The sequence below is a fragment of the Acomys minous genome (assembly GCF_964271855.1).
Source record: "Acomys minous genome assembly, chromosome: 3".
NCBI lineage: Eukaryota > Metazoa > Chordata > Mammalia > Rodentia > Muridae > Acomys > Acomys minous.
Window position 1 is genome coordinate 79530491 of NC_140485.1, and position 15340 is coordinate 79545830.

Below are 15340 nucleotides of genomic sequence, written 5' to 3' on the forward strand. Positions count from 1 at the left end.
ACCAGGGGAAGTGACTATGGAGAGTAGGGAGCATTAAGGAAAATCTGTAGCCACTTTCCAGGCCTCTGCTGCAGTCATGAAAGCCTGTTCTATGTTTAGTGCTACAGGGAGTTAAGAGTCACATCCACCCTACTCAGATCTAGCCAATGGACAGAACATTCTCCACAATTGTGTGGAGAGCGGGGACTGACTCTGACATGAACTCTGGTGCCCACTATTTGACCACTTCCCCTTGGTGGCACTCAGAGGAAGGGGAAGCAGGCTATCCGGATGAGACCTGATAGGCTGTGATCATATGGTGGGGGAGGAGGTCCCCTTCTGTCACAGGCCTACGGACGGTGAATAGGGTGAAAGAGGGAGGGAGGGAGGAACAGGAAGATACAAGCGAGGGGATAACAATCAGGATGTAATCTGAATAAATTATTTAAATAAAATGTTAAAGCCAGGCGGTGGTGGTGCAGGCCTTTAATCCTAGCACTCAAGAGGCAGAAGCAGGCGGGTTGCTGTGAGTTCAAGGCCAGCCTGGTCTACAGAGTGAGTTCCAGGACAGCCAAGGCTACACAGAGAAATCCTCTCTCGTAAGAAACAAAAACAAACAAACAAACAAATAAATAAATAAATAAATGTATGTCACATCTATGGGGCTGGAGAGAGATGGCTCAGAGGTTAAGAGCACTGTCTGTCCTTCCAAGGGTCCTGAGTTCGGTTCCCAGCAACCACATGGTGGCTCACAACCATCTACAATGAGAAATGATGCCCTCTTCTGGTGGGTGGGCACACATGCAGGCAGACTGGGTATAAATAATAAATAAATAAATCTTTTTTTTAAAAAAAGTCACATCCATATTGAAGTGTCTAGCCTAAAGGAATTTATGGTTGTTTCCTCTTCTGCCCCTCCCCCCATGCCACTCTGTATGACCAGCAGGACCTCAGCTGCCTCATTAGCCTGCTTTCTAGTGACTACTTTCTGCCTCCGATTAGGGTGAAGAAGGGGACCAGGCCATTGCTGAGGCCCTTGCTGCTCCTAGCCACTTTGTGCTGAAGCCCCAGAGAGAGGGTGGAGGTAGGTGGATCTCCTCTGTAGAGCTGCTTAGTGAAGGGCTACAAGCTGTTGCCAGTGTTTATTGGGACTTGATGTGGATACAGTCCTAGGCTTAGTGGTTACAAGAAAAAGCAACATAGACCCCAGCACCCTGAAACTGAGCACTGTGGAATACAGGGGGATCTGACTAAGTACACTGGAGTTTAGACAAGCTTACTTTGAGGTGCCTGTGGGTAGATTATAGAGAAACGGAATAGGTGCATACTGGGAAGTCTAAGTGAACACCTGGCTGTATTCCTGCTTACTGTCATAGTCCTGGAGGGCGGGGACCATGCCTGTCTCACAGACTTGGTTTTCCACTTGGGTCTTGAGGGACAGGTAGGAGTTTTCCAGGTAGAAAAGGGGGAAGATCATTCTAAACTGAAGAAAAGACTATTCAAGTAAAAGCAGTGGGCCATGAAGACGTGGCTCGGACTGTTTTGAGGTTAGTGAGGGACTGGTGCGGCTAGAGTTGGAGAGGGCAGGGGTATGGGCTGGGAATGACTATTGGGGACATGATTATAAAGAACACTGAAAAATATCTCAGCAAGTTTGGGGTTAGGGAGATGAGTTAGTCAATAAAGCTCTTACTATGCAAGCACTGGAGCCTCACCTGCCCACATAGGAGCCAGGTGTGATGGCAAGCATCTGTACCTCTAAGACTTGGGAGTAGAGGGCAGAAAAAGGCAGATCCTGGGGGCTCACTGGCCACCAGTCTAGCTGAAATAGTGGGCTCCAGGTTCACTGAGAGACCTGTCTCAAAAAATAAGGTAGAGAGCAATTGAAGATACCTCAGTATTGGCCTCTGCGTCTACATGCACATGCATGGGTGAACATACACACAAATATGTGTTATAAACTGTATTTTATCATAAGTTAGGTAGGAAGCCATTAAAGTTTTAATCATGGAAGGGACACATGAGTTATCCAGGATCCTGGTAGGTGTAGCAGTGATGAAAACTTGGAAAGCTTAGTGCTTCAGCCTTTATAGGTATACTGGAATGAGAGCAGATATTTGTGACAGTGACCATGAGAGAAAGCTGACACTATTGCCCAGAAGACCCATGTAGAGCCCCAGACTGGGGTTCTGGCAGTATCGAGCACAGGTGGAGAGCTTCTGAGTTAGTAACATGGGTAACAGGGAGAGCAAACTTGAATAGGACTCAGGATGCCTTTCACCTATGAGGAGTAGCAAGTTCTTAAGTTCTAGCAGGGGTAGCTATCCATGCAGACCTTCTGAGTTTGCGCTGTGGACATGTGGTATATGCTTATGATGTCCAGAACAAAGAGCATGACTTAGAGATCTGGGAGTTACCTTATACAGTGTAGACGAAGCCTTAGGAACACAAAGTATGTAGAGGACAGAGCAAAGGGAGAGAATTCCTAGAGATCTTCAACACCTTTGTATGTGAGAGCCCATGTGTAATGCTCATTCACATACGTACATAATGTGGATGCCACAGATTGGCATCCAGTGTCTCTCTCTAGTGCTCTCCGCCATTTTTTTTTAACATGGTTTGTCACTGGTCCTGGAATTCATCAAATGGCTAGACTAGCATCAATCCAGCAAGCTCTGGGGATGCACCCATCTCCACCTTCCACGTCCCCAGCACTGAGAATGTTACAGATGCTCACACCCACACCTGGCTTTGCATGGGTCCTGGGGATCAGAACTCAGGTCTTTGTGCTTGCACAACACACACATTTTAAAGACTGAGCCATCTCCTCAGGCTCAGAGAACCCCAACATTTAAGAAGAGAAAGAGCCGGGCAGTGGTGGCGCACGCCTTTAATCCCAGCACTTGGGAGGCAGAGGCAGGCGGATCGCTGTGAGTTCAAGGCCAGCCTGGTCTACAGAGTGAGTCCAGGACAGCCAAGGCCACACAGAGAAACCCTGTCTTGAAAAACAAAAGAAAACAGAACAAAAAATGGTGGCTGAGGAGAAATAGCCATAGATGGGGAAAAGCAGGCAGAACAGTGTGGTGTGGGCTTTCTTGTCAAGGTGATCTTGCCTTCTCAGAAGCCAGATATGCCCTGTATGACTAGCCAGTTTAATTGCAGGTAATAACCTATATGGAGAGGAAATGGTGCAAGCTCTGGAGCAGCTGAAGGACAGCGAGGAGAGAGCCTCCTACATCCTCATGGAGAAGATTGAACCTGAGCCTTTTGGGAATTGCCTGCTACGGCCTGGAAGCCCTGCCCGAGTGGTCCAGTGTATCTCAGAGCTGGGTATTTTTGGAGTCTATGTCAGGTACGCAGTCAGGAGCAGCTCCTTCTACTACTTCCCTACAAAAGAGCCAGCCAAGAAAGCACAGACCGCACCTTGGATACAGCCATGAGGCACGGGCTTCAGTTTCAGCTCTGCCAGTTCCTGGCTTTATTGCCTGTTTCCTTGTCTGTTAAATAAGGCCAGGGACCCCAGACTTACCCAGCCCACAGCGCTAACATAGAAAATGCTGGAAGAGACATGCCTTACAACTGTAAAGGAAACTCCATGTAGTACCAAGAGGACTGAGAAAAGACGGTCAACAAGAAGTAATAGGAGACTCTGGGGAGTGCAAAAGGCTGAGTCCAGCTCTAAAGCCAGGAGAGATTCCAAAGAAAGAAGAGAGGGAGGAAGGTGTTAGGTGGCTCTGAAATACCGAGTGGCTTCTGGATTTGAATTTGAATACTAGAATCAAGAAGAAAGCAGGCATGATAGTGTATGCCTTTTGTCCCAGAATTTAGGAGGCAGAGACAGGCAGATCTCTATGAGTTAGAGGACAGTTCTTAAACAGTGAGACCCTGTTTCAAATAAAGAAAAGAAGGAAAAAAAGCAAAGACAGAAAATAAGACTTTGGATATGGTAAAGAACAAAACCCTAATGCAACAGCCTGCAAAATACTTCAAGGTTAAGGCAAGGTGTAAAGACACCAAATGCTCCCATACCATACTCTCTACCACAGCCTTCCCCTAGTGGCAAGCTCCCCTCTCCCCACTGGCAGCACTTTGCCTGATACAATCCCTACTCCTACTCCCGTTACAACCACAGGCACCAGGGGGAGGGGTGCACAACCCAGACATACACGTGCATCAAATCATGGTATATGCTTTTCTCGCTTTATTTAATCCTTATGACCATCCAGTAATATAAGAGGAATTTCTCAACTTTAAATTAAGGACTTTTTTAGGGAGGATAAGAATCTTCAGAACTAATAATTTCCAAGCTAGGACGAAACTCCAAATCTGATTCTAAACTCGTAGCATTTCTTTTTTTCTTTTTTCTCTTTCCCCAAGACAGGGTTTCTCTGTGTAGCCTTGGCTGTCCTGGACTCACTTTGTAGACCAGGCTGGCCTTGAACTCACAGTGATCTGCCTGCCTCTGCCTCCCAAGTGCTGGGATTAAAGGTGTGCGCCACCACCGCCCAGGGTAGAATTTCTTAAATGTAGCCCCTTCCAATCTGCCAGTTAGGTGGGACTAGAGAAGGGCCTAGGTTTCCTAATGTTATATGTCTCCTGACTCCATTTCTACAGACAGGGAACAAAACTTGTGATGAACAAGCATGTGGGACATCTACTTCGAACCAAAGCCATTGAACATGCAGATGGAGGTGTGGCAGCAGGAGTGGCCGTCCTGGACAACCCCTACCCTGTGTGAGGGCACATTCTGGACTTCACTCGACAGACCTTCTATCCCCGCACTTGGCATTCCTCTCCTAACTCCCCTGAGGGGCTATTCCTGCCCCTACCTTAGGGGGCTTGTCTCTTCCATAGATTTCCAGGGTCTTCAAGGAAGGGAAACTCCTAGGTTCCTTCTCTCAGCCTTCCATCTGAGGACCAGAAAAGCTATGATTCTGTTAGAAGAGTTCTGGGAGGTCCCAGATCTTTGGAGTGTGGGAATAGGAGCTGATTTAAGGCAAAGGCTCATAAACCTTCAAAATCTTCATCACCTTCTCACCAGCCTTTCTAGCAGGTTCTAGTGCCTTGACTTGGGATAGCACTGAATGACAGGAGGAAGGGGATAGAAAGGCATAGACTTCCCCAGATTTGCCCTGAATAAAACAACAACGCTGATTCAGTGACTCACTGTCTCATATACCGAGGGGAAGAGGGCAGCCCATGTAAGATGGATATGTCACAAAGGTGACTGGGTAGCACTGGAGGTGTGTGTGGGTCCCTGACTATTTTCAGATCCTAGAGATGAGACCTTGAAGTTCTAATCCTTAGTCACTTGCTAATGCTCTCAGAGGACTGTAGGGTCAAGACAGGGTCCCGGGAAGGAGAAACCATGATGTGACATCATAGCTGTGAACTGGTTTTACCTACTCTTGATTAGAGGCTTGTCAGGGGTCTTCAGAGTGGAGCTTTGCCTGGTTCTACCCAAACCAAGGGTTCTGGGGCAATCTAGGAAACAGCAGACCCCTTCCCATCTGTCACATACATCAGAGCAGCTAATGAACACATAGATATCTAAAAAAACAATTATGTTCTTGAGTTTATACACTTTATTCCTACAACTGTGGGTCTTGAACACAAAAAGTACAAGAAAAGAATGTTTCACTTAAGAGTGTCCCTCGTGGGCAACGTTCCGTTCATAGTGCAGGACTAGGAATGTTAACTTCCTTGGTTCTAGGAACAGCATATCTTATTCTTTCGATGAAGCAGATGATATGGAACTCCTCTGGAGACTGAGCCCACCTGCATAGTCTCTAGAGTAAACAGGCAGCGGTGCTACCATCTGGCAAAGAATTCAGACTCCGAACAGAGACAACAAAGTATTTTAAAAAATAATTATTCATAGATTTACAGACTGTCCTTTCTAAAGGCTAGTGTAGGCCTACGATGAGAACTGGTGCTGTGTGGGGAAGCTGAAAGGATTAGCATCACTGCCCTGCTTCCAGCTAGGCCCTCGCTTACTCTCTGAACAGCCAGCTTTGCTGGAGGACATGGAGTCCAAGCCTCTGTTCTAGGCTTGAAGACCCCTTGTCATCTAGGAGTGCATCACTCGGAGGCTGACCTGAGCCCTGCCCCTTCCACCCAAAGTGTCAACCAGCACCGGCCTTGGTACTCTTGGGTAGGGGACAGGGTGGGCGGGCAGAAATTTGGAGAGCCAAGCACAGGGAAATCTGGACAAGTCTTGTTCACTGGGTGGTCAGACAGCGGTGACTGAAGAGATGACTGATGACGGACGGGTCAGCCACTGTAGATGTGTCCCCCAGGTCGTGGTCATTCTGCGCAATCTTCCGGAGTACTCGCCTCATGATTTTCCCTGGTAACCCACACACTCATTACTTGATAACAACACTCACTGACCCCAGCCTTTTAAGGACTTTCACCCACACACCTGCCACCACTGCCCTTTAGCCCATCCCAATCCCTGGAGGACTCTGAACTTACCTGATCGTGTTTTAGGCAAGCCAGGTGCATTCTGGATGTAGTCTGGGGTGGCGATGGGGCCAATCTTTTCTCTAACTATAACCAACAAATTATCAAGCATGTCTTTAGTGCCTTTGGCCAGACTTCCTAAAGCCATGACTTTATTTTCCCAGCTATTTCTTCTTCAAAGCTCTGCCTAGAGTCATTCTGAGGTTTTCTGCTCCCCAGTCTCTCCTAACACAGTGTCTCTTTCCTCCTTTGTTTTACTTTGATCCATGTTCATGGAACTCTGCCTGTAGAATCAGCTGCTGGAGTTTAAATCCCGCCTCTGCAGCCCAGCCTTGAGCAAGCTTTCCACTGCCCTGCACCTCAAGTTTCTTCTCCATACAACTAGAGTAACAACAACAGGATCTATATTGTTGGGGTAGTTATAGGATACAGAGGATAAATCGTTTACAGCACTAATGCTGCTGCTGACAGAGAACGTTTTCTAAAAAGATTGCCTATTATTATCCCAGTGGGGAGACTAGTGGAGACTAAATAGGAAGACACCAGTCACCCCACAGGACCCCCTGGGGCTGTTTGTAATTTGCTGCAGCCTCTCCCCCATAACTTGCAGATCTTTCAGTTCCTGCCCCAGGAGGCTTCTTACTCTGTTTCTTCAGTTCCTCAGTGAGGGTGGGGCTGAAGGTGTGGCCATCACACAAGGTGACAAAACAATAAAGGCATTCGCCCTTCACAGGATGAGGGTGGCCCACCACAGCTGCCTCTGCAACAGCCTCGTGTTCCACAAGTGCTGATTCCACCTCTGCTGTACTCAGAAGATGTCCTTGTCAAGAGAAAGGAAATGCATGAGGGGCTCTCTTCTCCCGTGCCCCAGCTCCTGCTCCATTTGCGCCCACAGGCTGCTCTGGTCAAATGGGGAAGGCTCTCCTTCACCCTTCCGTGGCATGCCTTCCAGCACGCGTGACCACCCTAGACCCTCTCTCGTGGCATGTTCTAGCATGCATTATACTTTCCCTCCAAAACCTGACCCAGGGCTGGATGACACACTCCACACAGTCTCTCAGGAGGATTGGCCTGGCTCTCCCAAAGGGCTGCCTAGGAGTTGCTAGAAGGGATAGAAGACCCTCACCAGACACATTGAGCATGTCATCAATCCTGCCAGTGATCCAGTAATAGCCATCCTGATCCCGCCGGCAGCCTGGGAAGAAATGTTCAACACAGTGAACACCCTACAGCAGAACACACAATTTACACTATAAAACTGCCACACTTACTACACTAGCTGATTGTAATCTTTTAACAAGTTTTCCTGCTTCCACTTGTGTTTGCCTTCGCAGCCAATCTCCAAGATGACCCCACTGATCTCCATCTTCTAGGATTCATAGCACTATGCAGCCCTCTTTGTCACTATATAGCGTTAGTGTATGTGACTGGCAGAAACAATAGATGTCGCTTCTGAGATTAGCTTATTGAAGACATTGGAGCTACCATCTTAGTCTGTTCTCCCAGATCATTTCTTCTGGGTATAGTCAGATGCCATGTGAATGACCTATGGAGAGATCCAACTAAATCTGCTCTTCTTCCAGAGGACCAAGGTTCAGTTCCTCGAACCCATATCAAGCAGTTTACAACTGCCCGAGGATTCCTGCCTAAAGCCTTGTGATCCCACACATAAATAGGCCTCAGCTAACAGCTTGACTCTTACCCATGAGACACCCTGACTAAGACCCACCCAACCAAGACACTCTCAGATCCTGATCCTCAAGAAACTATGTGTTCTCTGAAGCTGCCAGTTTGGGGCATAATCTGCTCCATGGCAATAAATAATATAATCAATTTAAAGTATATTTTTTAGAACATTCAAAATTATTTTCCAGATACTAATTAGCTACCCCTCACTCTGTATATGTGTATGTGTGTGTGTGTGCATGTGTGTGTGTGTGTGTGTGTGTGTGTGTGTGCGTGCGCGTGCGCACGCGCTTGCATGAGCGCGTGTTACTGAAAACTAAACTGAAGACTTCAGGTATGCTAGGCAAACATGCTACTACTGAGATGTATCTCCATCTACCCACCATCCACTTTTCAGATAGGGTCTTATGCACCCAAGGCTGGCCTCAAATTCACTATTATCAAAGTTGGCCCTGAATTCCTAATTCTTCTGCTTCTGCCTCCCAAGTACTGAGATTGCCTTGTGCTCAGTTTAATGTGGTGCTGGAAACAGATTCTGGAACTTTGTACATGCATAGGCCAACTGAGCCACATCCCAGCTTCCACTGTACTTTGAATAAAATCTAGACTGCTTACCAAGCCTACATGACTGTATTATCTATTAGCTACCTCTCTAACTTAATGAGAAATTCTTCCATTGGCTTATTTTACTCCAGCCTCACAGGTATTCCTCCATTTCTTGTGAATTTCAAGGTTGTATCTACTATTTATAATACTCTTATTTATAATCTTTCTCCATGCTTGATCCCTTTTAAACCCTCAGGGGCTCTGCTCAAATATCACTTAGAGAAGCCTTTTCACTGAAGGCTCCTATCTCATTGTTTTCTTCATAGCACGTTTCTCTACCTATGACTAACTTGTAACCAATAAGCTTGGTTTATTGTCTGTCCCTTCCTTACTAAAATCCGCTTGTGTGGGTGCCCATTAGATCACTGGATCCACATGGCATGGGTGCTGGGAGCCAAACTTGGGCCCTCTGGAAGAGCAGCAAGTGTTCTTAACCACTGGCCATTTCTTCAGCCCTCATTCCTGCTCTTAGAGGTTTCACTGTAGCTTTCCTGGGACTAGATACAGACATTAGGACATAGTCCTTTCTCTGTTCCTTTGAAAGTGAAAAGTGAAAGTACATGTCTTGGGGAAAAGGGTAGGGGCAGGACATCCAAGGCTCACCATCTCCTGTCACATAGTAGCCAGGGAACTTCTTAAAGTAGGTGGTCTCAAAACGTGTGTGGTTTCCATAAACTGTGCGCATGATCCCTGGCCAGGGCTGCTTGAACACCTGGGGGAGTACAGAAGCTACACTGATCATATCCTCTAGGCTGTCTCACAGGAAGACAATCATAGCATTGCAAACCCTGAGAGAGAACACCTAAGTGCCACCCCGAGAAGCAGTGCAGAGTGTAGGTTTTGGGGAGAGAAGAGCCGCCTTAGAATCCTAATTCTACATGGCCTCGGGTAAGTTACTTTGTTTCTCTGAACTTCAGGACTCTCGACTGTAAATAATAAATCCTAAAGTTATTATAAGGATTAAATTAATAGTATGTGGAAACTGCCTAGTACAGTGTTCTGTGAATAATAACACATTTCACATTTAGAAAATTTGGGTTTCTTTTAGGTAATTTCAGGAAAGCATGTTTAGCTAAATGCAAACAAGTCATATAAAAATGGAATCTGTATGAGTGAATAAATAATTTCTAATCAATCAACCCTGTGCCATAAGAATTCTAGACTGAGTAAGAAAGCTTAGGTTCAAGTCCTGCACCTGTTACTAACTTGATCTTGGAAGGATGAAATGGGATGCTATCTGACAGACACTAGCCACAAAAACGGCAACAGCAAGTGTTATGAGCACTAACTGCTCAGTTCCAGGCTAATGCTTTTGTGTAGATTATTTAATTTAATCAAAGGTAGGAGATAAGTACTATTATTTATACATATTATAACCCAATTTTACAGTTCCTAGATTAACAGTCAAAGGCAATAGGTAACTGCTTATCTGTGGCCACGGAAGAGGCAGAGTCAGGATCTGAACACCAGCAGGCTACTCCAGAGCCTACAGGGTTAGTCTTTATGTTAAAAAAAACCCCTTTCTCTAGAAAAGGTAGAATTGGGACTAGGTCTTTTGACTCCAAAAAAAGTGCCATCATTAATCTTGGAACATATGGTAAAAAGGCTCTTAAAAATCTAGGTGCCAAAAGGTAAAGAGGCAGGAAAGTATTTGGAAGGCTCTCCATTGGTGCCTTTCAGCAGAGGACAAACTCTCAACTGTAGTTGTCCTTAGCAACTACCAGGGAAGATAGTTATTACTCTAAAACAAAGTGCCCTTAGCAGACCCTTTCCTTTCCCAAAGACCCCAGATTCTCACCAGGTAGCCTTCAGCTTCCCCTTCCAGCTCGTCCCCAGACTCACTCAGGATCGCAGGCGCCACACCAAAGAACGGGAAAGACTAGCAGCGAACGAGAGGCACAACCCAAGAGGAGCCATGAGGCGACTGTGACTTAGCTCCCAGTGGGCCTGGAGCCCCACAGTTCTCATAGCTCTCAGTCAGGCACCCTATTCTCTAATAGGCCAGAAACCCGAAATCTTGTCCCTGCCCAGCCCAGGGCCAGCAGAAGCACTTTACTCACAGCAGAACCCGGTTTCATAGGTGTGGCACCAGGGAGAGGGGTCAGCATGTGGCCACCCTGTGGAAGTCACGGATGGGGGTTTGAATCCATTTTCCTACATTGTCCCTAAGCCCCAGACTCCTGAATCCCTTACTCACTGTTTCTGTTTGCCAGAAGGTGTCTACAATGGGGCAACGCTGGGAACCTACTACCCGGTGGTACCACAGCCAGGCCTCAGGGTTGATGGGTTCACCTACGGTGCCCAGCACCTGCAAGGATGCCCGGCTGTGTCTGGGGCAGGAGCGTGGAAGAGAGAAAAGTTCTGAGCACCACTAGGAGCCAAAATACATACACATTCAGCATTCCTTTGCCCCTCCCTCATTCCAGGTCAGGAAGTTGGGACAACAGAAAGAAACTGCACAAAGGGCTGTGCTCAGCTCTGAGGGACGCCATGAGGCAGCAGTGGGGAGGGGTCTCACTTGGTGACAGGTTCATCTCCAAACTTCATGAGCATCCGGATTGCTGTTGGTGCCGTGTAGAACTTGGTCACCTTGTATTTGTCCACAATGCTCCACAAGCGGCTCTCATCTGGGTATGTGGGGATCCCCTCAAACTGACCCCAATGAAATCTAGTTATTTTTGGCCCTTCCCAATAGTCTTTCCATTCCCCTACCATTCCATCAGGTTCAGTATTTGGCCTTTCTGATCAATTATGTCTTTACCCCCTAACCACTCAAGTCAAGAAACTTTCTAGTAGGATATACAACCCCTCAGGATTCCTTTCTCCAGGAAGTAGGTCCCTGTGTGAGTGTCCTTTTTTTAGACTAAGTTGCTTTGGGAGGTAGCCACCCAGGAGAATCTTGTCCATGTCCCAGATCCCATCTCACCAAAACACTGGTGGCACCATTGGCCAGTGGCCCATAGGTGACATAGGAATGACCAGTGATCCAGCCAATGTCTGCTGTGCACCAGAACACATCCTCTGGGTGGAAATCAAACACATACTTGAAAGTTGTAGCTACATAGAGCATGTAGCCTCCAATTGTGTGTACCACACCCTGTGGAGAGAATGGGGCTTCATGTTGGGGTTTTGTATCTACCTCTACTGACCAACAAAGGAGCCTGCACAGAACTGGAAGAAGATCCTTCTTAAAGATTTTAACCCTGTGAATGACCCCCCTTTTTTGAGACAAGGTTTCTCTGTGTAGCCTTGGCTATCTTAAAACTCACTCAGTACACTAGGCTGACCTCAAACTCACAGAGATCCACCTGCCTCTGCCTCCTGAATGCTGGGATTAAAGTTATGCACCACCACTGCCAGTGACAATGCCTTTTCACGTCATTTGTCTCTTTTCCATCTCCTTTATCACACTCTGGTGTCACAAAAGTATACTGCCCACTTACATTCTTAGACTGTATGTCTTAGTCACCACATCACTCACGTTCCCAGTGCACCATCTAATAGGTTTTGCTGGTCATTCCAGGCTTCCTCAGAAACTCACTTCGCACCCTTATCCAAACACACACACACACACACACACACACACACACACACACACACTGACCTTGGGTTTGCCTGTGGAGCCACTGGTATACAAGATGAAGAGTGGGTCCTCAGCATCACACCATTCAGGCTCAAACTCATCCCCGGCCTGCTGCATGAGTTCATGCCACCACAAGTCAACCCCTTCATTCCAGGAGATCTGGAGAGGAAGACAGGAATGGGCAGGGAAGAACTGTAAAAAGCTAGGACAGAGGCAAGAGACGCCCCGCCTGAGACCCTGCACATATGGGCACAGGAACGGAATGTGGCCCCCGAGAGAGAACAGACTTACTCTGCCGTTCTTGCTCTATCTCTACCTTGGAGCCCACCTTACCTGGCTGTACACTGAGAAATAGCTCTTCCTGGCTCCTTCACATCTTGCAGTACTCAGCTGAAATGCGGCCTTCTTAGAAAGACTCCCCTGAACAGTATCTGACAAACTCCCGCCCCGCCTGCTATTATTATTCATCACGCCTGGTTTCTTTCCCAGACAACACATCTTTCCAGTTACTTTATTTTCTTGATTATTATCTCCCCAAACTGGACAGGGACCTCTAGGAGGGTGGTGGAACAGCTGTATTTCCCACATAGCCTTAGCATCTAGTGATGTATACAATATTCAAACAACATTTTTGTTGGACTATGCATACACAGCCTGAATACACACACACATACACATCAGCGGGGATGTAGACAATCACACAATTAAAAACAAAATTAGTCACCGCCTACAGGTGAGGGGAACACTTAATTCTGTTAGTAGCAAGAAAACCCAACCGATTTGGGTTCGGGAGTTTTTTCTACGTGCTTAGATCCCATCCCATCCTGGAGGTTCTCTTTGCTGTCCTCAGAGAAGCAGAAGCATTAGGGCTTCCCACAGCAGCTCCGACTTGAGGAGACAGGCTCCACCCAGCAGGAAGTTTTGTTTCAAGTTAGTAGAGAAGCACCTACTAACTTGAGGTGAATTCCTCTCAGGAAAGGGATGGCCCACTATGCTTGACTGCCACTACATCTGCTTCCATTAGATTCTTAGAATGTTCAATGTGATATTAGGTAATTTCCTTTCTCTAATCCATGGTCATATACCCATGTTGTTATGTGAGTATTTGTTGTTGTTTTTTTAATCCCAAAGTATCAGACATACACCTTGATAAATTAGAAAATGACCAATCCTGTTTTTCTGATTTGTCCCACCTTTACTCAAGAGAACTTGAAATTTCTGGAATATGAGCATTATAAAAATTACTAAAAGTGATAGGCTGATAGAGTGGCATATGCCTTTAATCTCAGCACTCAGGGGGCAGAGGCATGCTAAATTCAAAGCCAGCCTGGTCTGCATAGTGAGTTCCAAGTCAGCTGTAGCTATATAGTGAAACCCTGTCTTAGAGAGAGGCATGCAAGTGAGGGCAGGGCTGGGGTGGGCTGTGTGTGTGTGTGTGTGTGTGTGTGTGTGTGTGTGTGTGTGTGTGTGCGTGCGAGTGAGATAGACAAGCTGTCTCAGCAAGAAAACATAAAGTGCCCTATCTTTTAGTGGAAGATCTATAAAAGTTTATATGTCCATTGTCACATGGATACTTTTTTCCTGCCAAATAATTGTTGAGCTGAGGGCATTAATGCTTTTAAGTGGAACTATGTCAATATTCTTTATAAATGGTGCTGGTCTACAATACATTGAATTGTTACAGGGTAAGACACAGTTACACTGTGGTTTGGCAATGAGGAAATTTTTATAATCTTATAACATTGTTTCCTTTGTGGGTGTCTGTGTGTGTGTGTAGGGAGGCGTGCAGGAGGTGTGGTGCTCCAACTGTGGAACTGATAGTGAGCTCCAGGAAGCAGAATGAGCTGTTAGTGAAGCAAACATTGCTTGTGAATTACCTGTGTGCCTATGAGGCCTGAGGCCTTCAAAGAAGAAAAGAGCTGAGTTTTCCAGAATAAAAACTGAGGAGTTGGCCCTGTTGTTGGGCCAGAACTGTCTTAGAGGTTCCAGGTGTGTAAGAGGCAGATGGAGTCTGCAGGCAGTGTGGTTGAGAGGGCGCCTGCCTGCACACTGCACCAGGCCCTCCTTTGAAGACTGTGTAACAAGGCAGGAACCTGGAGGCCTGCCAAGCTTTCTACAGCTTTCACTGCAGTTTTCACACAAAGAAACCTGAACTTTGTGAGACTAATTTAATTTTCTTTGGGCTTTTTATTTGTCTGTTTGCTTTCTTGCTTGTTTTGGGTTTTGTTTTTTGTTTTTGTAACCTATTTTACTTTCATCTCCAAAAAACAACCACCCAGGAGTTTGCTGCTTGAGGCTGAATTATAAAAAATGTTATTGTTGCATTGTTTTGGGTTGTATTTATTTATTTATTTTTATTTATTAATTCTAGTCTTCCCTCTAGAAATGTATGTATGTATGTATGTATGTATGTATGTATGTATGTATGTATGTATGTATGTAATTTTCCCCCGAGACAGGGTTTCTCTGTGTAGCCTTGCCTGTCCTGGACTTGCTTTGTAGACCAGGCTGGCCTCAAACTCACAGTGATCCACCTACCTCTGCCTACCAAATGCTGGGATTGTAGGCGTGTGCCACCACACCTAGCACCTGTCTCATATTTTAAAGGCAGTGACAACACCTAACATATATTGAGTAGTTACTACATGACAAACACCCTATATAATGATAAAACCCTGAGATAAGCATAGTTACAATTTTTACCTTATATATAGAGAAAGTGAAACAAGAGAACTTAAATTGCCCAAGCTTACACTGTAGCAGGTGGCAGAGACAGGATTTGAACCCACGTAGTCTGGCTCCAGAGCCTACATTCTAAACCACCACATTTGTTACCTCTTTCAAAAGAAGTTTCATTTAGTTTTGTTCCTTCCTTCCTGGCTGCCTAGAATTTGCTGTGTACATCAGGCTGGTCTCAAACTCACAGAGATCCTTATAACTCTGCTTCCCCAGTAATGGAATAAAAAGTGTGCATTCCCATGCCCAGATCTGACTACATTTCATAAGGAAAACAGATTCCTA

The 15340-nt window shown here is 46.2% G+C and overlaps 2 protein-coding genes across 4 annotated transcripts in view; one reads left to right on the forward strand and one right to left on the reverse strand.

The window, feature by feature from the left end:
* The window catches only part of GSS (glutathione synthetase), a 33217-nt gene extending 28084 nt beyond the window's left edge, over positions 1-5133 (forward strand). For both annotated transcript variants that reach the window (XM_084776836.1, XM_084776837.1), the window contains 3 exons: positions 982-1063; positions 3142-3331; positions 4594-5133. In XM_084776836.1, coding sequence (XP_084632962.1) covers positions 982-1063; positions 3142-3331; positions 4594-4717 — 396 coding nt within the window. In that variant the 3' untranslated portion in view covers positions 4718-5133. The remainder of the gene's footprint in view (positions 1-981; positions 1064-3141; positions 3332-4593) is intronic.
* A 408-nt stretch (positions 5134-5541) lies between these two features.
* Positions 5542-15340, reverse strand: part of ACSS2 (acyl-CoA synthetase short chain family member 2) — a 37384-nt gene continuing 27585 nt past the window's right edge. For both annotated transcript variants that reach the window (XM_084776835.1, XM_084776834.1), the window contains 11 exons: positions 12341-12478; positions 11663-11833; positions 11255-11388; positions 10934-11066; positions 10797-10853; positions 10535-10615; positions 9340-9448; positions 7571-7639; positions 7088-7264; positions 6457-6531; positions 5542-6328 (listed from right to left, as the gene is read on the reverse strand). In XM_084776835.1, coding sequence (XP_084632961.1) covers positions 6201-6328; positions 6457-6531; positions 7088-7264; positions 7571-7639; positions 9340-9448; positions 10535-10615; positions 10797-10853; positions 10934-11066; positions 11255-11388; positions 11663-11833; positions 12341-12478 — 1272 coding nt within the window. In that variant the 3' untranslated portion in view covers positions 5542-6200. The remainder of the gene's footprint in view (positions 6329-6456; positions 6532-7087; positions 7265-7570; positions 7640-9339; positions 9449-10534; positions 10616-10796; positions 10854-10933; positions 11067-11254; positions 11389-11662; positions 11834-12340; positions 12479-15340) is intronic.